This window comes from Drechmeria coniospora, chromosome 01, assembly GCF_001625195.1.
Source record: "Drechmeria coniospora strain ARSEF 6962 chromosome 01, whole genome shotgun sequence".
Classification (NCBI taxonomy): Eukaryota; Fungi; Ascomycota; class Sordariomycetes; order Hypocreales; family Ophiocordycipitaceae; genus Drechmeria; species Drechmeria coniospora.
Window position 1 is genome coordinate 3,883,907 of NC_054389.1, and position 21,144 is coordinate 3,905,050.

Below are 21,144 nucleotides of genomic sequence, written 5' to 3' on the forward strand. Positions count from 1 at the left end.
TCCGTCGTCCCCCCCCTCCGGAGCCAGAGATCATGGACGTGGCCGAGACCCCCCCCCCCTCGTTGAGGCGACCTGCCGCCGCCCCGGAGCCCACACCCCATGGTCCGCCTCCATGCTCACGCCCAACCATGGCCCGTCCAATGCCGATATTCGTCCTAGCGAGCCCGTCGAGGTTGCTTCCCGTCCACCTCCGGTCCAAGTCTCATCATGCCGCCTGGGCCTCGTGGTCTGCCGGTGCTGACTGTCGTAGCTGCGCTCCCTCCGGTCGGAGCGGACCAGTCATCGTTGCCCGCCGTGGAGCGAGCGCGCGAGGAGCTGTCGAGTCGGGTCGATATAAACTCCTGCTCCGTCGCCCTCGCCGACCTGGGCTCCCTCGGCTCCCACCGGACAGGATACCGCCTCCTCCCTTCCCTCCCCTTCCCGCAGCATAGCACCCGATTCCGGGATCCCGAATCATGGGCGTCAAGGAGCGCTTCGCCTCCAAGTCGCACGACGGCCCCGTCGACGTCGCCGACACCACGGGCACCGACATAATCCCCGTCGAATCCCACAACGCCGAGCGGGAGCTGCGAAACTTCAGGAAGCAGCACAAGTGGGATCCCTTCCTCGACGTCGACAAGCTCGACAACATCGACGATGCCCTCGCCTCCGGCAACGCCGAGAAGGAGGCGGCCATTGACGAGTCCCTCATCCAGGAGGACTCTCCCTACCCCGAAGTCCGCCAATCGGTATGCCGCCGCCGCCGCCGTCGCCGCCGCCCGAACGCGAAGCTGACCGGACCTAGGTGCCCCCCGTCGACATCGACGTGCCCGTCAACACCATCCGCGCATGGGCCATCGGCGGCTTCCTCTGCACCATCGTCGCCGCCTGCAACATTCTTCTCAACCTTCGCCGGACCCCCATCACCATCTCCTCCACCGTCGTCCAGCTGATTGCCTACCCGTACGTCGTCCGTCCCGCTTCCGTCCCGCGCCCGTCCCTCGCTCCCCCTCCGTGCTGCGTAGATGGCTCACCTTCGTCCCTTGCCCCATTTGCAGCCTCGGCAGAGCTTGGGCCCGGTTCATGCCCGAGGCCACGTTCAAGCTCTTCGGCCACACGCTCGAGCTCAACCCTGGCCCCTTCAACGTCAAGGAGCACACCATCATCACCATGATGACGGCCGCCGGCTCCTCCATCAGCTACTCCATCGACATCCTGCTGGCCCAGGAGATCTTCTACAAGCAGCAGTTCAAGTGGGGCTTCCAGATCCTCCTCATGCTCTCGACGCAGGCCATGGGCTTCGGCGTCGCCGGCATCGCCCGCCGCTTCCTCGTCTGGCCCTCGTCCATGGTCTGGCCCGCGACGCTCATCACCTGCACCGTCATGTACTCGCTGCACGACCACAGCCACTCGGACCCGTCGCAGACCAACGGCTGGAAGATTGGCCGCTACAGCTTCTTCCTCCTCGTCGCCATGTGCACCTTTGGCTGGGAGTGGTTCCCCCTCGTCATCGCCCCCTTCCTCTCGAGCTTCATGTTCGCCACCTGGATCGCGCCCAGCAACGTCGTCGTCAACCAGATCTTTGGCGGCAACTCGGGCCTCGGCCTCCTGCCCATCTCCTTCGACTGGTCCACCGTCACCGCCTTCCTCCTCTCGCCCCTCCAGACGCCCGCCTTCGCCATCCTCAACGTCATGGCCGGCATCATCCTCACCGCCATCGGCGCCATCGGCCTCGCCTGGGCCGGCCCCGACTTCTACCGCTACCTGCCCCTCAGCGCGAACCAGAACTTTGACCGCTTCGCCGAGCCCTACAACACGTCGCGCATCCTGACGCCCGACTTCACCGTCAACGAGACGGCCTACCAGGCCTACTCGCCCATCCTCCTCGGCCCCACCTTCTCCCTCTCCTACGGCCTCTCCTTCGCCACCCTCATCTCCACCGTCACCCACGTCGCCCTCTTCTACGGCGCCGACGTCTGGAACCGCGCCATGAACTCCAAGTACGAGGAGCCCGACGTCCACCTCAAGCTCATGCGCAGGTACAAGGAGGCGCCCGAGTGGTGGTTCCTCTCCATCTTCGTCGTCAGCTTCGCCTTTGGCATGATCGCGAGCCAGGTCTGGCGCACCCACCTCCCCTGGTGGGCCTACATCCTCTGCATCCTCATCGGCGTCGTCCTCTTCATCCCCATCGGCATGGTCCAGGCCATCACGAACCAGCAGACAGGCCTCAACGTCATCACCGAGATGGTCATCGGTTACATGATGCCCGGCCGACCTGTCGCCATGATGCTCTTCAAGTCGTGGGGCTACATGCTCTCCTACAACGGTCTGACCTACATCTCCGACATGAAGGTCGGCCACTACATGAAGATTCCGCCCCGCAGCATGTTCGCCGCCCAGGCCTTTGCCGTCATCTGGCTCTCCTTCGTCCAGATATCCACCTACAACTTCCTCCGCGGCAACATCAAGGGCATCTGCACCCCGACCCAGTCCCAGGGCCTCACCTGCCCCAACGCCCGCACCTTTTACAACGCGAGCGTCATCTGGGGCGTCATCGGCCCCAAGAAGGTCTTTGGCGCCGGCAGCATCTACGCATGGACCAACTGGTTCTGGCTCATCGGCTTCGCCGTCCCCGTCGTCCAGTACTTTCTCGCCCGCCGCTACCCCCGCTCCTGGCTCCGATACGTCGTCACGCCCGCCATCTTCGGCGGCGCCGGCCTCATCCCCCCGGCCACCCTCTACTACCTCTTCCAGTGGGTCATCGTCGGTCTCGTCTTCAACCTCTTCATCCGCCGTCGCTACTTTGGCTGGTGGTGTATGTTACCCCCCCCCCCCCCCCCCCCCCCTCCTCCCCCTCCCCTTGCCCGCCTCGTTCCCGCCGCTGACCGCGAATCGCAGCTCGCTACAACTACGCCCTGTCCGGCGCGCTCGACATCGGGACGGCCCTCTGCACCGTCGTCTCGGGCCTCGGCCTCGGCCTCAGCGAGACGTCCTTCCCGAGGTGGTGGGGCACCAACGTCATCACCAACACCATGGACTACAACGGCACCGCCGTCACGAGGGTCTTCCAGGAAGGCCAGGACCCCATCGGTCCGTCCAGCTGGTAGCCGACGGCGGGCGTCTCGCGGCTGCCGGCTCGAGTTGGCGTCGCCGCGGCCGCGCTTCTTTTTGTTTTAGCATACGACGCGCACGAGCAGTAATGAATGAAGTAAATATATGTGAATATACCACCTGCGCCATTGACTGACATGCGCATCTCTCGTTCTTGCCGAACCGTGACGTCGCTTCTGGTGCGGAAGAGGGACCGGCGTGATTTCATTCGTTCATTCAGGCCAAGGCAGGCTTCATTCGTCCCACCGAGCCGTCGTGGGCGGATACGACGGGCGAACCCTCGCAAGGTTGCGCTTGCGCCCCGTCATCACGGCAGCAGGGAAAATATCGCACGTGTGGCCCAACGAAACGGTGAGGGCAGCGCCCCCTCCCCTCTCGATGGTGTGCGGGAGAGCAAGTAGGTCGGCCGAGCCTTTGCTAGATGGGCACGCTGCGCCAACGTACATGCACAGCGAGTGCCCGCCGCGTGAGAGGCGCACGCAAGCTTTTCGGCTGCAGATATGAGTCGTTCGTCGGGCGCAAATACTTCCGCGAACAAATCCATTATGAAAAAGAATTTGAGTTGCGAGTGAATTTTGAACAGGAACCCGTAGTTCCTGACGTTGCCGTCGTGCCGTCAGCTGGCCTTGATGCTGCTACTACCCGTGCTTGATTGGGTCAAGGACCCGCTCCGCTCGGCAAAATACAAATTCCAGAGTGAAAAGTCTTGGCACGCACAAAACCTATACCCTCGTACCGACCTTTCCAACCGTCATCAATCCGAACCGCCGGCGACAAATCAGCCTCTCGACGCACCCCTCATCTCTCGGTACGTGTCATCGCTTCGGGAGCTCTCGGCGCCGTCCACCCGGCCCTCAGGCCTTCTGCGGCCTCGTTCTTGGATCTGCTTCGATCCGCATCACGCTCGAGGAAGCGCTGCTGACGCAAGTGGCCGTAGCTAGCTTTCCCCCGAGTCTCTCCCCGACGCTGCTCGCCTCAGATCACCCTTGACCACCATGGCCGACATCCAGGAGCGCCTCAAGAAGCTTGGCCAGGGAGCCCGAATTGGTGAGTTGGCGATGGTGGCCCCCCGTGATGGGTCCGATCCGATCCGTTGCTAACCCACAATCCCAGGGTACGTCGCCACCGAAACACCAGGACCATCACATCCCTCCACTCCCCTCCCCCCGCCGCTGCCGTCCCGCCGACTTGTCCGAGACGCCGTCCTCTCTGCCCAAAGCCGACCGCTAACGTTGTACCTTGTCTAGCGGAAAGGGAACCCCCCGCAGAAAGGTCAAGCGCGCGCCCGCCCGGTCCGGCGCCGACGACAAGAAGCTTCAGCAGACGCTGAAGAAGCTCAACACGCAGCCGATTCAGGCCATCGAGGAGGTCAACATGTTCAAGTCGGATGGCAACGTCATCCACTTTGCTGCCCCCAAGGGTACGTTTGCATTTCTTGTCGAATCGTCGTCGAAGCCTGCTGACGTACCCCTCCATCGCAGTCCACGCCGCCGTTCCCTCCAACACCTTTGCCATCTACGGCAACGGCGAGGACAAGGAGCTCACCGAGCTCGTCCCCGGCATCCTGAACCAGCTTGGCCCCGATTCGCTCGCCTCCCTCCGCAAGCTCGCCGAGAGCTACCAGAACATGCAGAAGGGCGAGAAGGGTGACGACGACGACGACGAGATTCCCGACCTGGTCGAGGGCGAGAACTTCGAGAGCAAGGTGGAGTAAAATGCGAGCACGAAAGCGTTGGGAACTTTGTCAGCGGGAGTCGATCGGCCGGGGGTGCTGCCTACGGGCTGCAGCGTGCTCCCGTTGCAGTTTGCCTGCTACGTGCCGACGCTCTCGCGCGAAGGCGGACGCACCCGCCGCCGTTGGGAGGAAGTCAGCGGTGCCAAGGAGCTGTCCTGGTTGATTGATTTGTACCAAATACGGATCACGTCGAGAGAAATACCAATCTCTACGAGATGTCTCCCGACTTCGGTTGCCGGTCAAGATGCGACGTCGATATTGAAGTCTGCATCCTCGCGGCAAGGCACCCAGCCAACTAGGGCCGCCACCCGAACGGCCGCTTTGACGGCCTCTCTCTCTGCCAGCAGTGTCCCGCCCTTGACGTCGCGGTATGTCGGCTGGCTTAGGGGATGCGCCATGGCGTCGTGACCGTCGAGCCGCCGAGCGAGATGTCGGGCCGCCCTCCACATCTGTCGCCTCGACATGTGACTAGCCCCTCGTTGGTCCGACATCTTCCTTCCTTGCAGTACACCATTGATGATGGACTCTTCGACACCGGACAAGGACCAGGCCGCGGCAATGTTGCTGGCCGAGATTCCTTCAGCCGCCCGAGCCAGGACCGCCCGCCGCGAGAAGTCGAATTCCACCGTCGTAGCCTCCACCGCAAACGGCCTAAAGACGTAGCCCCCCCGCCAGGTTTTGCCGCGCACGCTGCTCATGCGGCCGGTCTCGGAGAAGGCACGGGCGCATGCGACGGACGAGTACTGCGACTCGGGAAGCACAAGTGTATCGACGTAGGCGTTGGCCGGCTCGACGTAGAGTGCCGTGAGGGAGCAGAGGAGCGAGGTAGCCTGCTTCAGAGCGAGCTTGTCGGAGCAGGACTTGGAGAGGGTCGGCTGGGCGTCACCGCGAGCTGGTTTGCGGCGGACGATTCCAAGCTGGGAGAAGTCGGCGCGTCCGGGAAGAGGATCCGAGCCGTCGGGCAGCGGAATGATGCCGGAAGCTGGTCTCTGCCATGGTGAGGCGTCGGGTTGGACGGCCATGGTCAGTTCCATGCTTGCGTCGCCGCCTCGAGAGCCATGTCAGCGGTGAGGATGCCGACGGGAGACAATAAAATATATCATACAGGGAGCCTCCGAGCAGTACATGTGAATCTTGACATTGTCTCTGATTCGGAACGGCGGCGTGCGTGGTTTCTCGTCGCTGGTACCGCCATGAGGCGCCGTCTGAAGAAGACCAGAATGGGGCCTGTTCTCGATCAAGCTCGAGCAGTCGTCCAGCAGAAATCGATTCAGTGTCCTGATGGCCAGGATCTCCGCGTGCCAGTCGTGAAGTGCATTTCCATTCGATTCGGGAAGTTTACATGCTGGCAGACATTTCATGCCGGTCCTACAACGCAACTCAGAACATACGCTCTCCATCGGGTCATCGTGTCCTTGTGGGCGGGGCATACGCGAGGGCCAAGCAAGTGAACCTTCCATCCACTTCCGCGACGATGCCGCTCAGGGGAACCCAGTCGTGGAGGCCATTGTCGCGGACGGCTGGCTTTCGCTTTGACGGTAGTTTACCAAATTGGGTTATGACAACCTGCGCGATGAGGTCTGCTCTTGTGATCATAGCTTGAGCGAGCAAAATTCCATCAGAGAATGGCGCAGAAGGAAGAGGATATTTCGATGGATATACTCGCACATCCACGGGACGCAGATAATATCATGCATCATCCTTCACCAGCGCTCCCAACACACGCGTACGGCAGTAGTTATGATACAAGTAAGTACGGAGTAATACGGCAAAGGGCGATAAGACGTGATTGGGCCAGGCTTGACAATGAAATAGGCTCTTTGGCCCACTTCAATCTCGAAAGTCAGTCACGTGCAGACGATTGGCACCACGAAAGTCCCTTCTGCCCTAGGCGCTTAGTCATGACCACACACCTCCAATTCGAGGAAATTGTAGGCGCCATCGAGCTCATCTTTTGTCATCGCCAAACCCCCACGTCCAACGACCACCACAACACCTTGTCGCCCGATACTCCGACAGCAGCGACAACATGCGTACCTACGACGATACCTTCTCGGGCCAGAGAATCTACCCCGGCAAGGTACGCTTTCCTGCCTTGCCGTCCCCTTTCTGCGGTGGTGCGTTGCTCGGGCTCAGGAAGAAAAAAAGAGTGGAGGATTGGCCATGAGAGGAGCACGGTGTCACCGCAGGAGGGCGAAACTGAAATTGGCGGACGGCACAGGCTGGCTAACGAAATTTTCCTCGTGCAGGGTAAGATTTACGTCCGTGGCGACAGCAAGGTGTTCCGATTCCAGAACGGCAAGTCGGAGTCGCTCTTCCTGCAACGAAAGAACCCCCGTCGCATCGCATGGACGGTCCTCTACCGCCGACAGCACCGCAAGGGCATCTCTGAGGTACGATAGAAGTGGCACGGCGCGATTCTAGGCCGAGAGGAAGCACCAATGGCCGTCCCCTCCCCGCCGTCGGATGTCACTGCGGCTTCCGACAGAGCTGCAGGGCTCGACGGCGGACGGTGCACCCCTGTGGCGAGAAAGAGAGCAGGACTGACGAGGACAACAGGAGGTTGCCAAGAAGCGCACGCGCCGAACCGTCAAGGCCCAGCGTGCCATCGTCGGTGCCTCGCTCGATGTGATCAAGGAGCGACGCTCGATGCGACCCGAGGCCCGATCGGCCGCCCGCGCCGAGGCCATCAAGGAGAGCAAGGACAAGAAGGCGGCTGCCGCGGCGGCCAAGAAGGCCGACAAGGCGAAGAGCGCCTCGCTGGCTTCCAAGGGCCAGACGCAGCGAAACGTCAGCAAGCAGGGCGCAAAGGGTGCGCCCGTCAAGGTCGCCGCTCGGACTCGCTAAGAGAGACGAAGGGGAGAGAAAGGAAAATGAGGGGAGAAGAAGAAGAGAGTGGTGGAGTCCGTGGTTCTTGTGTCTTTCCGGCCGGTTCTTCTACAATCTCGGGTGCATGGAATGCCATGGTTTGGTTGCATTTGGTAGTTGAAGCAAATTGACATGCCAGTGCAATGGCCCCTACAAGTACAATCAACGCAGCTCGCACGTCTTGCTCGGCCTTGTCATTGTCATTGGAAAGGTGGGATGGGTGGATGATGGCTGAAAGGCTGATGAATGCCCATTCATTGATTGACTGGCCACAGGGTTTTGAGAAGGACGAATATCACATTCGCGTGAGGAGAATCAATACGGCTGGGCGGGTGAGGGCTTGAATTCCTCTGCAGGGAGCTGACTCTATCTCCTCCCGCTCAACTAGTCCATCGCCATCCACGACCACGGCCACGGCTATGTTGGATCTACAGCTTGGCCAGAACAGCATCGGCGCCCGAATGCGTGATCAAACCCTTACCTTTGTCCAGGCCAGCGTAGACGACCTTGCCGTGGTCAACGGCGATGGCGTATCGAGCGGTGCGCTCGCCATTGGTCCAGCCGATACTCTTGCTGAACTTGGCATCGCTGTCGGAGGCGAAGATCTAGCGATTGGTATTCTGTCAGCGTCTGGTATCGTAATTATAGGAATAGGAATGCAAGTCGCAAAGGGGGCCAGCTCACGAAGTAGTCGTCCTTGACGCCGTTTGCTTTGCACCAGCCAGACATGACATAGGCGTCATTGTAGGCGATGATGACGACCTGGTCGACACCCTTGGCCTTGAGGGCCGCCCTGTTACCGAGGTAGGACGGGAGGTGGGAGACGTGGCAGGTGGGAGTGAAGGCGCCAGGGACGGAGACGAGGACGACCTTTTTGTCCTTGAACTCTGCAGGTTCAGGAAGAGACGTAGCGTCTGTCAGCGAGGAGCGGTCGTCTGCAGAGGGGGACACGAACCTTTGCTCGCGTCGAAATTCTGGGCAACGCCGCAGGTTTTATCGTCTCCGGCCTCCTCGGCGGGGATGTACGTGAATGCGACATCGTCGGGGAACGAGTCTCCGGCATTGAGAGGCATGGTGACGGTTGATGCGTATGGGGATGGTGCTTCTTGGAAAGGTGAAGGACGGACCAGGGTGTTCAAAGATGCAAAGACAAGCTTCGACGTCGCACACAAACAAAGACCTTGCAACAGCAGCACATCAACAGCGTAAGTATGATGGCAGGATCAGGGGGGAGAAAGGGAAGGGGGGGGGGGGGGTTCATTCTTATTAGTAATACTACTACTTGATGCAGAGGTACTCCGTATTACTAGGGCACGGAAGTCCGGCGACGGTGCGTCCATACCATTATCCACAGGTAAGCACTTCTTCCTTTCCAACACACGGGTGCCCGAGCCGCCCCGACCGGGACCGGGACCGTCCGGGACGGCGCCGAAGGTGGCCGGTGTCTGTCCGCCGCACGGAGAGGGGAGGAATGTGCGGGTGGCGGCCCCAAACTTTCGATGGCGTGCACCCCAACGACCAGCGATTGCGAACTCGGCTGCGGCTGACAATTCAATTTCTACCTCGGCCTGCCTCGCAGCCGGGCGGCGGAGGAGGGAGACGAAGACGGTGGGTGTCGTGGGGGATGAGCTTGGCCAACCAGTCGAGACCCTAGCAGGCGTATTCGACAAGTTTATCGCCATGTCCAGGCCGTCTTTTGACGTCTCTTGTCACCGGCTTGGGTGGGCGAGAGAGTGGCAGCGGACCATGCCAGCACTTATCCCGGCGTTTGAAACGGAAAGCTGCGATGATGCATGCAATGACTGCAGCTACAAGTCCCCTTGCCATACCTTCCTTCTCACTACAGCATGGATCGACAATAAGCCAAGACAAGACGTCTCAAACTCGCCGAGCCGGTAGAACATGCGCACACCGTAACAGGAAATCATCTACTCCAACTTTTCTCTTCGCTACGAACTGGTTGACGATGTCGGTCTCTCATCTCTGATCCTGGCCAGGTCGACTTGCACGTCCACCATTGGTCATCATGGAGAGTCGATCCATACTCTCAACTATCAGCGCCATCCTCTCTTCCCCTGGCAAGGCCAGCGAGCCATGACGGATCCGACGGCAACCGTCCAAGACATATTCACCAACGGTGACATCGGAGCGTGCATTGTCCCATCACACCCGGTCACGGTGGGTGGAGATGATGCACCGCCAAGCAGGGAAAACGAAAACAGAGTGCTCTTCTTCATCTGGTATCCATGCGTCGGAGCTTGGCTCAAATTCTTCTTTTTTTTATCATTAGCCTAAAGGGGCTGGCCTCCATGGCTGGCTGGCTATCTCGGGCTGGTCTAGCCCCTAAACCCGAAAATGAAAAACCGTGACTCCGTTAGCATGCCGTCCTCTCGACGTCAACACACACTTAGTTGCCTCGTCGGCGATCACGCTCCTCGGCAATGGTGAGCTTGACGCCCTTGCCCTTGGGCAGCGAGATCCACGGCTTCTCCTGGCCGATGACGAAAACGTTGCTCTCACGGGTGGCGAAGGAGTTGTCGATGGCGTCCTTGATGTGCACAATGTTGAAGCCACCATCGTGGCGCTCACGGTGGACGATGACGCCGACACGACCCATGTTGCGACCGCCGGTGACCATGGCGACGGCGCCAGTGTCGAACTTGATGTAGTCGCTGATCTTGCCGGTGCTCAGGTCAATCTTGACGGTGTCGTTGACCTTGATGCTGGGGTCGGGGTAGCGGATGCTGCGCCGTCACGTTAGCGAGGGCCGACGCGGAGGGGAACATACAGCCAGCCGTCAAATGAAGCTCCCGTCGAGACGACGGCTTCGAATCTACCAAAGCTTGATTCAACGGCTGAATGATGTCTGACAGAACTCACGTTCTCGCATCGTGCGTGACCAAGAATGGGATTCCACCACGGCCGAGCTGAACGCGCTTGACCTTGCCGAGCTTGTACTCGGCCTCCTCCGTCTGGATTCGGTGGACGGTGAAGCGGCCCTTGGTGTCGTAGATGAGTCGGAAGTTCTCGCCCGTCTTCTCGATGGTGATGACGTCCATGAAGCCGGCAGGGTAGGTCATGTCGGTACGGACCTTGCCGTCGACCTTGACCAGGCGCTGCATGAGGATCGCCTTGGTCTCGCGGTAGTTGAGCGCATACTTGAGACGGTTTCGGATGAACACGATCAGGGGCATGCAGTCGCGGAGCTTGTGAGGACCGGCCGAAGGCTTGGGCGCGTAGGTACCCGACAGCTTGTCGAGCAGCCAGTGCGAGGGCGCGCTGAGGCGCTTCTGGTGCTTCTTGCTGCGAAAAGGTCAGTCGCCGTAGGCTGGCAAGAATGTGTGTATATCCAACTCGGCCATGGGAAAGAAAGAAGAGTCTTTTCCCGCAGCCGAGGGATGCCCGCATGTCAATCAGTCTTGCACTTACATTCCCTTGGCCATGGTGTCGTTTGCCTGTTGTCCTGGAGGTGTTGAGGAAAAGTCGAAAGCTGGCCGATACCGTTGCAACAGTGGGCAGGAAATCCCGGGCCACAACTTTTTGCCATTCGCCTAGCGTCAGCAGCGGGGGCTTTCATGCCCTATGTCAAGTCGGACAAATTTTCGCGAACGCACGTGGGGTGGCACGTGACTAGAAAACGCGCATTTAGCAGGATTACCTAAGTACTCCTAAGTAAGTACAGTACAGTACAGTACTTCCATACAGTACTTGTTCCGGTGCGGAGTATTAATACTTGAATATGTACTGTACTTAAGTAAGTACAGTACAGTATGCGTACAGCTCTATTACTTACTTCCAGTACTCCGTACTCCGTACTGTATTCCGTATATCTGCTTAGTACTGACATTACAGTAGGTTCTTACGTATATGCTCCGTACTCCGTACTCCGTACAAATACAGTACAGTACAGGACAGTACTTAATTCACCCAGTACTTGCCCGTACTTGTACAGAAAAGTACGTACGGAGTACGGAGAACTGTATGGTAGTCACAGTAACAAAACCATTGATACTTGCTACCCACCTAATACTTGTACAGTGCTCCGTACGGAGTAAGTACTGTACTGTATTAATGCTTCGAATATGCTCTGCTCTCTTGTCACATGCAAACCTTGCGGCCCTCCACTTCACCGTTGGCCACTCCACCATTGGGTAATGGTGGGTGCGGCCCGTCCCAACAATCCCTTACTACCTACCTACTTACGGAGTACAGTACTCCTTATTGCACCTACAGTTCCTACTGCACTCACTGCTATTCTCAGTGCTCGTATAGAGTAATTACTGTGCTTACACGTCGTATACAAGTGTGCATGCTAGTATACGGAGGACTGACCATCGGTATTGTTGAGCTTCGTTGTCCAATGGCATGTGAAAACCTGTCTACCCCTGTCGCTTGCGCGCCACCGCCATATTGTCATGGCAGGGCAGAGTGATCATGAAAGCACGCAATGCCCAGCCTTTGGCAGCCTTCGATCGTCACTTGCTTCGTGATGGGGATGGATCAGGTTGCACGGCGTACAAGGTAGCGTAGAGTGCACAGTTCGTGCGCGTACGTGCAGCAATGAATTCATGAGAGGGGTATCAAATCAGGAGCTCGTGTTTCCTGTTCTCGGACCGACAGAAAGCCGAGGCAAAAAAGAACGCTTCTCGCTTCAAGAAAAAACCAGCTACTTGGAGGTAGGTGCACGATGGTCCCTCGCGGCGTGCTTGCCTGAGACGCTTCATCCTGCGGCTCTGGGTGAAGGATCCGAGATTTCGTCCCGGTCGTCCCATCCTGCCCTCCCTCGCCCTGGCTAAAGTCGGACGAACGGCGAGGTAGATGCGAGGGGGAAGCTCGCGAGTCACGGTACAGATTGTCCGTCCAACCGTCGACCCTTTTCCTTTCAGCATTTTACAGGGTGCACCCTGTGACGGTCCCGGCGATGTTCGGTGCCGGCGACGGAGGAGGAGGATGAGCCCGAGTAGGCGTCGTAGGGACGAGTGGGCGTCTGGGAGAGCCTCGATTCGTCGAGCAGCAGTCTCGCAATGTCCATCTCGCCGCCCAACAAGTGAGGCCCGTTGAGCTCGGCAAACTCAAAAGTGGCGGGTGAGGGGGTGTGACCGTACTCTAGCATCTGCAACGGCCACGAGCTCAGGTCCTCCTTGGAGCTGCTGTGGCTTATCGGCTGGTTTCCCGACGTCGACGGCGGCGGCGGCTTGAGCGAGTCACCGATGGACAGGGTGACGGACGGCTCGAGGGTGTCGTTGCCCCGGCCGTCGTCCTTGGCCGAATGGAAGGTGCATTTTTCGATGCGTTGAAATACGGCGGGATACTTGTTGCGCACTCGGTCGCGCAGGTCCGTCGGCTGCCTGCTCGAGAGGTGATATCGGGGATCTCGCTGGATCTTGGACCAAGCAGGGCCGTATATGTCGAGGCCTTCGAGTATTTCACGGTCGTCTTGGTCCGAGAACGGTCGCCTCTCCCGCCGCGGCGACTTCTTGAAGGGGCCGTGTATGCCGAGCTCGGCCAGATCCTCCACCTTCTTCCGGTGTGCCCGACTCTTCTTCTTCGGCGGACGGTCGGCCTCGTGCGGCGGACTCTGGCTGTCGGCCGGCGGCTGCGCGTCTTCCTCGATGAGAATGTTCTCCGAGTGGAGGCCCTTCCTCGCCTTCCCCGCCGTCGGCCGTCTCGAAGCGGCCGGGGGCGGCAACGTCGGCTTGGGAACGCCCGACGGCTCGCAGAGCTCGGCCGGGCAGCAGGTTCTGAACCTATCCTTGAGGTCGCCGGGGGTGCGATGGTTGAAGGTAAAGTCGCGGTCCTCGATGATGCTTGTCCACTTCCCGACGCCGTATCGGCTCACGCCGAGGAGAAGATGCCTCGTCTCCTCCTCGGTCCACTTCTTCCGCGGCTTCGTCGCTCGTTTCCGCGTCTTGCGTCCGCACCGTTCGACGTCGGGCGAGGACGGAGGGGCGTTGTTGGCCTTGTCTCCCGATTCGCGAGCGAAGTCGGGTGGCAGGTTCGGCTGGCCCATCTCGGCATCGCAGTAGGAGCCAAAGGCAATTGGCGGAAACATGGCGGCATGGGGTGGAGGCTCGTGCAGGCCGTTGATGATGGGCGGCACCGCAGGCGCCTGCTGGGCCGCCATCTGCTTCATCAACGGCTGCGGCAGCTGGACAAAGTCGTCCTTGGCGCCGCCGACGCTTCGTTTCTTGCTCCAGCCATCGTCGAAGGCGTCGGACGGTTCGTTGAGGATGATGGAGTGTGCGTGGGGCGATGCCGTGTCGAGAGCATCCATGTAGCTCAGGAGCATCCGCAGAGGGTGGGAGGCTGCCCATCGACCGCCGTCCTCGCGTCGAGCCGCGGCGGTTGGATCATCGATGAGGGAGGAGAGAGGGTTGCTGGCGGCGGCGAAGACGGCCGAGTCGGCCCGGTGGCTCGCCTCCAGCTCGATGGGCGGTAGCGGGCGATCCGAGGAGGATGTCGACGTCGTCGTCGTCGAGGAGGAGGAGGAGGAGGTCGGCAGGGTCAGGGCATGGAGAGGCGGCAGGTCAGGGTGCTGGATCTGACTTTGGGGCGTCGTCGAGTCATTCAAGAGATGGATAAGGCGCGGCTCTATGGTGGCCATGTTTGCGCAACCGACGATGCCGGAAACTCAAGCGACAGCGCAGGGAGACGAAAACTGGACAGGGTGCAGGACCAGCAGACCGGCCAGGGCCGACATGTCCCCACGAGGCCGTGTCGAGTCTGACCAGCAGCGCAATGAAAGGAGGAGGGTCTGGCTCGGAACTGGCAGTGGTGACGGAGCCAGCGATGGGGCAAGAGCAAGAAAAGGAAGAGATGTGCGTGGTCGACGATGGTGCCGGTGCGTGGGAAGTGCTGGTTCTCGGCGTCCTCGAGGATGTCCTTGGATCTTGGAAGAAGGTGGTCAGCGGTGGTGCCCCATCAAGTATATGTATCATAGGAGGTAGGGAGTACAAGTACGGAGTGCTGGTGCTGCATTACGGAGTAAGTACGGAGTACCGAGTACTGCAACGCAAGTACCATGTTGTGCAGCACGGAGAACAAGTACAAGTACTTGCATGCAAAGAAGTGTACTTGCAGTACGGAGTACTGTACTGTACTCTGTCCAGAACGGAATATACTTTGGTGCAGCAGTAAGTAGACTCCGTACTCCGTGCTTGGGGCAAAGGTATCGGTACGTAAGCTCCTTTACATACTTACGTACCAGGTACTTGCTTGGATCTGCCGTGCCTCAGCTAGGTTGGTACGTACCTGACGGTGTGCCGCTAATTACTCACTTCCACTTAAGTATATGTACACGGTACCGGTGAAGTTGGGTATCGGCGATTAGGCGGCCATCGCAGTACCAATAATACCGGGTACCTAGTAGTAATACCAGGTAATAATAGTTGCAAATGCATGTACAAGTACTTGTACCTATTTACAACGTACAGTATTACTGTACTTACGTGTACGGAGTACTTACTTGGGTACGTGCATGGTACTACAGTACGGAGTACTCCGTACAGTATTTAATACTTAGGTTGGTAGGCGCGCATTAATATTGATTGTAAGTACGTAAGTAAGTACGGAGTAAGTATTCCGTACTGTACTGTACCTGTAGATGTACACGTAAGTACCTGTGCTTCCCTATGCCACTGGACGGGTCGGAACGGACATTCACGTGAAACCAGGCCTTCTCATCACATGTCTTTGGTCACCGTTCGTCCGGACTCCCTCGTACCCCGTACCTGCATGTACTGTACAGTACTGTATCTGTAAATGGGTTGTCTTTTCCGCTGTCCTTTGACCAGTCTTACTAATGGTTATTGCATTGTATGAGCAACTAGAAATTGTTGGGGCTTCGGGCTTCCCTTGCCACGTCAATCAACGGCATGCCAATGTTTGGTGCGCTTGCCAGTGCCAGCTGGGCACAAGGCACCTACAATATGGGTGTCCGACCGAACACACGTAAGTACTTGCACAGGCACGAAGTGCGTAGAAAGGAATACCTACTGTCCAAGTAAGTGTACTGTACATGTACATGTACTCGTACTACACAGGCCCAATCCATCAAAGCAAACGTACTGGTACGTCCAAGTACATGTTAGTGGATGCGTATCCTGCAGCACATGTACTTGCAGTATTCCTCAACTCTGTTCCTATCTAGTAGTTGTCCACGAGTCTCGGCGAACACTGGAGTCCACCTCACTGTCCTGCTTGCGTCCTCTTTGGTGCTTTGCAAGCACCTGTACGTTGATTTGGGCACAGTTGGGCTGCCGTTGTGGTACCGCGCGCGGAGTGCCAGCTATCGGAGTTGAGTGACAGCCTCTACACTGCACAGCCAGGGACGGAATGTTTTCACGTAGTAAGTTGGAAGGCAGCGACGCCAACAGGTCGCGGCTGCATCCGCATTCCCGTTGATTGATCACCGTGAGCACCGTGAGACGGCGGCAGTCGATCGGATCATGCCATGCCAGCTACTTGCATGCATTACTTGCCGTCCGTCCGCCCGTCCTGTTGGGCGACAGCCATTACCCTGTACCTAGGACTGTAGACCCACCGAATGCTTGCTGCAGTTTATTAGTATACGAGTACAACTAAAGGTACATGATGTGACTTGGGTACCCAGACCTTGGTAGAGGTAATTAGTACTGTACTTGCTGTAAATGGACCTCGTGTGAAACAACACCTAGGTGTATCTGTCCCTGAACTGTACTGTAGGTACTGTACATGCACGCACAGAGTACTACTTATGTTGGTGTGCTATAAGTGTGCATCAATAGCAAGCACATGCCATGCGAGAGCCGGCGATTGTATCCCCGGCTGCCGCTAAAGCTCCGACCCCGGTCGCTTCCAGAGCAGATGCCGTTCCGATCCTCATTTCCCTCACAAGTTAGTACGGAGTACGGAGCAAGTACACTCAAGTACAGTAAAAGTGGTATTTGAAGGTGCAGCACTCCGTACTCCGAATATTAATAATACTTACTCCGTACCTACGTCCATGTACTTGAATGTACCCATGTACGGAGTACTCCGTCCTCCGTCCTCCGTTCTCAAGTGCAGTGTTACAAGTAAGCACAAGCACACCGTACTGTACATATACATGTACAAGAAGCACTCCAGTGCTATTAGTGAATAATACCGCTGTATCCGTACGGAGTAATAATATTCAATGTCCATCGACTTGACCTTGTTCTTTTCGCTTCCTCTCGGCTGTCCCGTCCGTGTTTGGGTCGAACCCACCCCCTCCTTTTTCGTCGTCATAGCCTCAGCTCTGCCGTCCATCCCTCCTCGGGTGCTGTTCACCGACATCGTCGAGTCATTTCGCGGTCCGTCCACATGGTTACCGAGCCTGTTATCCCCTCGCCCCCTCACTCCAAGTAAGTATTATTGGGGAATGAAGTAGTACATACTACATGGTATCAGAAATAAGGTGTACACGTAGTACTGATGATCCAAGTGCAAGTACATGTGCTCTGTACGGAGCGCTCGCATGTGTATACCGAGTATTACAGTACAACTACAGTACTGTACATGCACGTGCACGTGCACATGGACTTACAGCACGCTTCCGCCAGCATTGATTATGTATGCCTGCTTGGATTAGTACCTAAGTAATAATTACATACTTAATTAAGTAGTAATACCTGGTATGCTGTACAAATACATGCGAATATACAACTATTACTCCATACGGATTACATCAACTCCCTGTTGTTTCGACCACCAGTTCTAGCATCACCATTTTTCACGACCTCATTCATTGGTGGAATCGGTATTATCAGTATTTTCTCAAGTCTTCTTCTCACTCCCTGCTCGCAGCACACAACTACTCTACGCCTGCATGCACCGGACCGTCGGCGACGGCCATTGGTCCACGCTTTCAGATGCCGACTTCGCACTCTGCCGATCCCCCGCTGGCCACGGCGGTCCAATCGATCGTCGACGACGGCATCAAGTTCCTGACCAGTGCGGATCCGACAGATACATGTACGGGTAAGCCAGGTGCCGACGGTAGCGGGAAGCCATCTCGCCGCTCACCCACTGCCCCCATTGCCTCAGAATACCCTCTCGTTCGTGAAGCAACGACCACGCCCGCTGCCTATACATGAGGATGAAATGAGCGTGGTATGCGTCCCCCAACATGAACCAGGGTGTTTGGTTCCCGCTCGCATCAAGGCTGCCCCAGTTACCATGCATGACCGCCTCCGAGACTGACCGCCAGGGAGGAAAGGTAGGCGCCAGTTGGCGCGGTGATGAAAAGAAGAATGGCTTGCCATCACTCTTGATCCCGGTCATGACGAATTCGACAAAGGCTCTGCAATGCTCGGCTCCAGACTGAAGGAGATGTTGGACTCGGTCAAGGCCCCAGAGGCTGATGGAATAGGTCCAGGGACTCGAGCCGACCTGGGACAATGACGGGCTCGAAACAACAAAGCAGGGCCGCCGTTGCAAGGACAGCATCATCCAAGAATCCGCGACCAGCTCGCCGCCGCATTCGTTAAATGGCAAGAGAGGGGCCGCCTTCCCCTTGCCGGAGCCTTCGCTCTTGAGCCGAGCCGAGATGGCGACGTAGAGGCCGTGAATGTACTCTAGAACGCACTGCACCGACTCTGTATCCCGACCGGTCGAGCGCCTGCGTTGATACCTATCCAGCATGTCCCAGCTCCAGGCGGGTAGCGTGCCTGGCTTGTCCCACACGCTGGGCCGCATGTCAACAGTCGCCGAGCATCGTGTGTACATCTTGCACAGCAGCTCGTATCGAAGGAAGGCGCGGAAGAAGCGTCGTCGTTCCGACCCTCTCAGCGAGCCAAAGCGGACGACACCTTTGCCCTCGCCCTCGACGGCACGCAGAGACTCGTGGCACCAGTTGGGTAGCTGTCGATAGGCCTGCCACTGATAGGAACTCGTCGCTTTGCCGAGGAAATCGTTGATGAAGAGGCGAAGCTGCCGATGGAGCCGACCGAGTTTCCTCAACAGGCACGATTGCTCGCCACGCCGCCGTGTCGAATCGGGAAGTGTGCCGGCGGCCCAGGATATGAGGTGGTGATGGACCAGATTCGCGTACTCGGCCCCGTCCGCCGTCCCGTCTCTGTCGGGAAAGAGGACAACGGCTGTGGCGTCGTGCAATAGATCCCCCGGAAACTCCTTGGGAAGAAAATGCTCCCAAATCGTAGTCTCGAACTTGGCGCGCAGCCCAAGGATGGCGGGAGATGCGTAGCTCCATCGAACCAGATCGCTGTACGTGTCTGCCTGTAGGACCATGGCGAGTTGCATCTCCGCCGGGAGCTTGTCGAACGGATCCGTCCCATCCATCTTCCTTTTTTCTGGCGTCCCTTTCACTCTCCTAGCGCTCGCCATTCTTTTTTCCATCTCTGAAACCGAATCGATCGGCGGTTGGTCACTTGGAGATGCCACCGAGGCCTGCGTAGGAGGGTCGAGGTTTGGGTGCAACGGCAAGAACAAGGATTGAAACCAGCCGCCGGCATTTGACAATAAATAAGTGTGCAGGAGCCGAACAAGCTTTGCATTCATCCGGGGATCAGTCATCATTGGCTTAGCTTGCCCCCCAAGGCAGACAATTTCACTTCGAATTTAGCGTTGCAGATTGCAAGCGTCCAGAGGTTGGCCCCAGGTGGTTGACATCACTCCGGCGCCGACGTCGACGTTGGAGGGCTCAAGATTGGACCCGGGGAGGAAGCAAAGGTCTGAAGCAGCAGACGTTCACAGGAAGGAGTGCGGAAGGACATCCAACCATTCGTTTTGATTCGATACCAATGAGCCATTTACGTATTGGATCGAAACCGCGTGGAAGCGAGAGTCCAGGTGGGCGTCATCGATGTCGATGGTGATTGATGGAGAGAGAATCAACGCCGGCCGCTGGGTTCCCGTCGCGCCGCAGTGCGTTTGCGAAGAAATCGTATAAAAATGACATAGATATTTCGGGAAATGTTTTTGGACCATATTCGAGGATAGACAACCGGAGAGAGACAATTGTTGCTGAGGCATACGAAGGTGTACATCTGGGCGCACCATAATCCTGAGGCACCAACTTGCGCTGTACATGTACGAGTGAATACTATTATTACAGTATTATACAAGGAACCCAACAAGCGCAGCACAGTCACCTCAGCACTTGCGCCGTCGTGAGGTACTTGCTCCTTGGTATCCATCCCACGTGCTCTGCACCTGCTCCCTCCGCACACCGACTATTTTCAACCCAATCGCATCTCCATCCATTTCCCTGCCTCATTGTCGCCTCTCTCTCTTGCCCATCTCGAATGAACCGTTGCCGAACCCGTGCCGAATCTAGTCATCATCCTGAGGCACATCCATGGCTTCCTCCCTGCCCTTCATCCCTCGGGTGGTATTCACCGTCATCGAGCCTGTATCGCTGTGAGTTCACTTCCGCCTTTGACCTCGTCAACCGACCGCTACCTGGTCGACAGATTGCTTAGTTGATGAATGATGGCAGCCTCGCAGGCTTCGTCGGCGCCGTCCACGATCCCGCCTGGTTCGTCGCCGAGCAGGTGCCCCAAGCGATCCCGCCGCCTGCGGCCGCCTCCTTTGTCCCCGTGAGCAGCCTCGTCATTGGCTGGCAGCTCGGGAACATGTATCTGCTCGTCGGCCTCGTCGGCCTCGCCGTCCTGCTCTCCACCTCCGAGGTCAAGGTCGTCCGCAACTACCTCGTCGCTCTCTGGATCGGCGACATTGGCCACGTAGCCGCGAGCTGTTACGGCTTGGGCCGCGAGCGCCTCGTCCATCCCTCGACATGGAACGCCATGGCCTGGGGAAACATTGCAGTGACGGTCGGTTCAACCCACCTCTTTCTGTCTCCTTGTCCGCCGCCGTGATGCTCACACGTGCTACGTCGACAGCTCTTCTTGTTCCTGACGCGCTCGGCCTATTTCCTGGGTGCCTTTGGTCCCGACAGGCCACCATTCATCGCGGGCAAGAAATCCTCGTAGCGGAAGCGAATGGATGCACGGATGGGAGGAGATCTTTGCAACAATGAGTGGTTGTCTAGACGCTGCAAGGATGTACAGTGGGTGCTATTTGGTGCATGCTACTAGTCTACAGGCAAGGTGATAATTAGCCAGCCGGCGAAATGAGTTGGCCCAGGTGCCCATCCGACTCGTCATTGCGTGCAGCATTTTAATACTGATATTAGCGCGTACTCGAAAATGCCGGTGCATCCATGGTACCTCGTAAGTGACTGTGAGTTGAGCTGCATGCTGTGATTACTATCGTACACATGCTCACTACTGCATACATCGATGATGAGAGCAAGTATTGTTTGCACTTTCACTTTCGGCCAAGCCTCGGTCACGCATACTCGACAAGAACAATAATTGCAAATGTACTTGTCCATGCGGATACTTTACATGTACTTGAACCGAATCGTATGGCCGAGCACTCGCATCCCACCAAGTGTTCCGATTCCGAGCATTGCATCTTCCGGGGGGGAA

General features: G+C 57.8%; 9 protein-coding genes across 9 annotated transcripts; 4 read left to right on the forward strand and 5 right to left on the reverse strand.

The window, feature by feature from the left end:
* Positions 1–207: 207 nt before the first annotated feature.
* On the forward strand, positions 208–3,086 carry DCS_00930 (oligopeptide transporter OPT-like protein; the record flags this gene model as incomplete). Its single annotated transcript, XM_040798265.1, has 5 exons — positions 208–327; positions 432–728; positions 785–942; positions 1,038–2,794; positions 2,878–3,086. The coding sequence occupies 5 exons, from the start codon at positions 208–210 to the stop codon at positions 3,084–3,086; spliced, it is 2,541 nt and encodes an 846-aa protein (XP_040659148.1).
* Positions 3,087–4,085: 999 nt separating this feature from the next.
* DCS_00931 (putative transcription factor BTF3a) lies at positions 4,086–4,804 on the forward strand (the record flags this gene model as incomplete). Its single annotated transcript, XM_040798266.1, has 4 exons — positions 4,086–4,137; positions 4,204–4,267; positions 4,338–4,510; positions 4,572–4,804. 4 exons carry the CDS (start codon positions 4,086–4,088, stop codon positions 4,802–4,804), a joined length of 522 nt encoding a protein of 173 aa, XP_040659149.1.
* Positions 4,805–5,064: 260 nt separating this feature from the next.
* Positions 5,065–6,421, reverse strand: DCS_00932 (putative tRNA-specific adenosine deaminase 1; the record flags this gene model as incomplete). Its single annotated transcript, XM_040798267.1, has 3 exons — positions 5,065–5,873; positions 5,931–6,193; positions 6,258–6,421. 3 exons carry the CDS (start codon positions 6,419–6,421, stop codon positions 5,065–5,067), a joined length of 1,236 nt encoding a protein of 411 aa, XP_040659150.1.
* A 433-nt stretch (positions 6,422–6,854) lies between these two features.
* On the forward strand, positions 6,855–7,672 carry DCS_00933 (uncharacterized protein; the record flags this gene model as incomplete). Its single annotated transcript, XM_040798268.1, has 3 exons — positions 6,855–6,905; positions 7,075–7,218; positions 7,385–7,672. 3 exons carry the CDS (start codon positions 6,855–6,857, stop codon positions 7,670–7,672), a joined length of 483 nt encoding a protein of 160 aa, XP_040659151.1.
* Positions 7,673–8,121: 449 nt separating this feature from the next.
* On the reverse strand, positions 8,122–8,766 carry DCS_00934 (redoxin; the record flags this gene model as incomplete). The annotated part of the gene is made up of 3 exons (XM_040798269.1): positions 8,122–8,298; positions 8,378–8,580; positions 8,649–8,766. 3 exons carry the CDS (start codon positions 8,764–8,766, stop codon positions 8,122–8,124), a joined length of 498 nt encoding a protein of 165 aa, XP_040659152.1.
* A 1,334-nt stretch (positions 8,767–10,100) lies between these two features.
* Positions 10,101–11,136, reverse strand: DCS_00935 (ribosomal protein S4; the record flags this gene model as incomplete). The annotated part of the gene is made up of 3 exons (XM_040798270.1): positions 10,101–10,437; positions 10,574–10,996; positions 11,123–11,136. 3 exons carry the CDS (start codon positions 11,134–11,136, stop codon positions 10,101–10,103), a joined length of 774 nt encoding a protein of 257 aa, XP_040659153.1.
* Positions 11,137–12,575: 1,439 nt separating this feature from the next.
* On the reverse strand, positions 12,576–14,297 carry DCS_00936 (MYB DNA-binding domain containing protein; the record flags this gene model as incomplete). The annotated part of the gene is made up of 1 exon (XM_040798271.1): positions 12,576–14,297. The coding sequence occupies one exon, from the start codon at positions 14,295–14,297 to the stop codon at positions 12,576–12,578; it is 1,722 nt and encodes a 573-aa protein (XP_040659154.1).
* A 3,332-nt stretch (positions 14,298–17,629) lies between these two features.
* Positions 17,630–18,940, reverse strand: DCS_00937 (uncharacterized protein; the record flags this gene model as incomplete). Its single annotated transcript, XM_040798272.1, has 1 exon — positions 17,630–18,940. One exon carries the CDS (start codon positions 18,938–18,940, stop codon positions 17,630–17,632), a length of 1,311 nt encoding a protein of 436 aa, XP_040659155.1.
* Positions 18,941–20,009: 1,069 nt separating this feature from the next.
* DCS_00938 (uncharacterized protein) lies at positions 20,010–20,643 on the forward strand (the record flags this gene model as incomplete). The annotated part of the gene is made up of 3 exons (XM_040798273.1): positions 20,010–20,071; positions 20,151–20,484; positions 20,554–20,643. The coding sequence occupies 3 exons, from the start codon at positions 20,010–20,012 to the stop codon at positions 20,641–20,643; spliced, it is 486 nt and encodes a 161-aa protein (XP_040659156.1).
* Between the last annotated feature and the right edge of the window lie 501 nt (positions 20,644–21,144).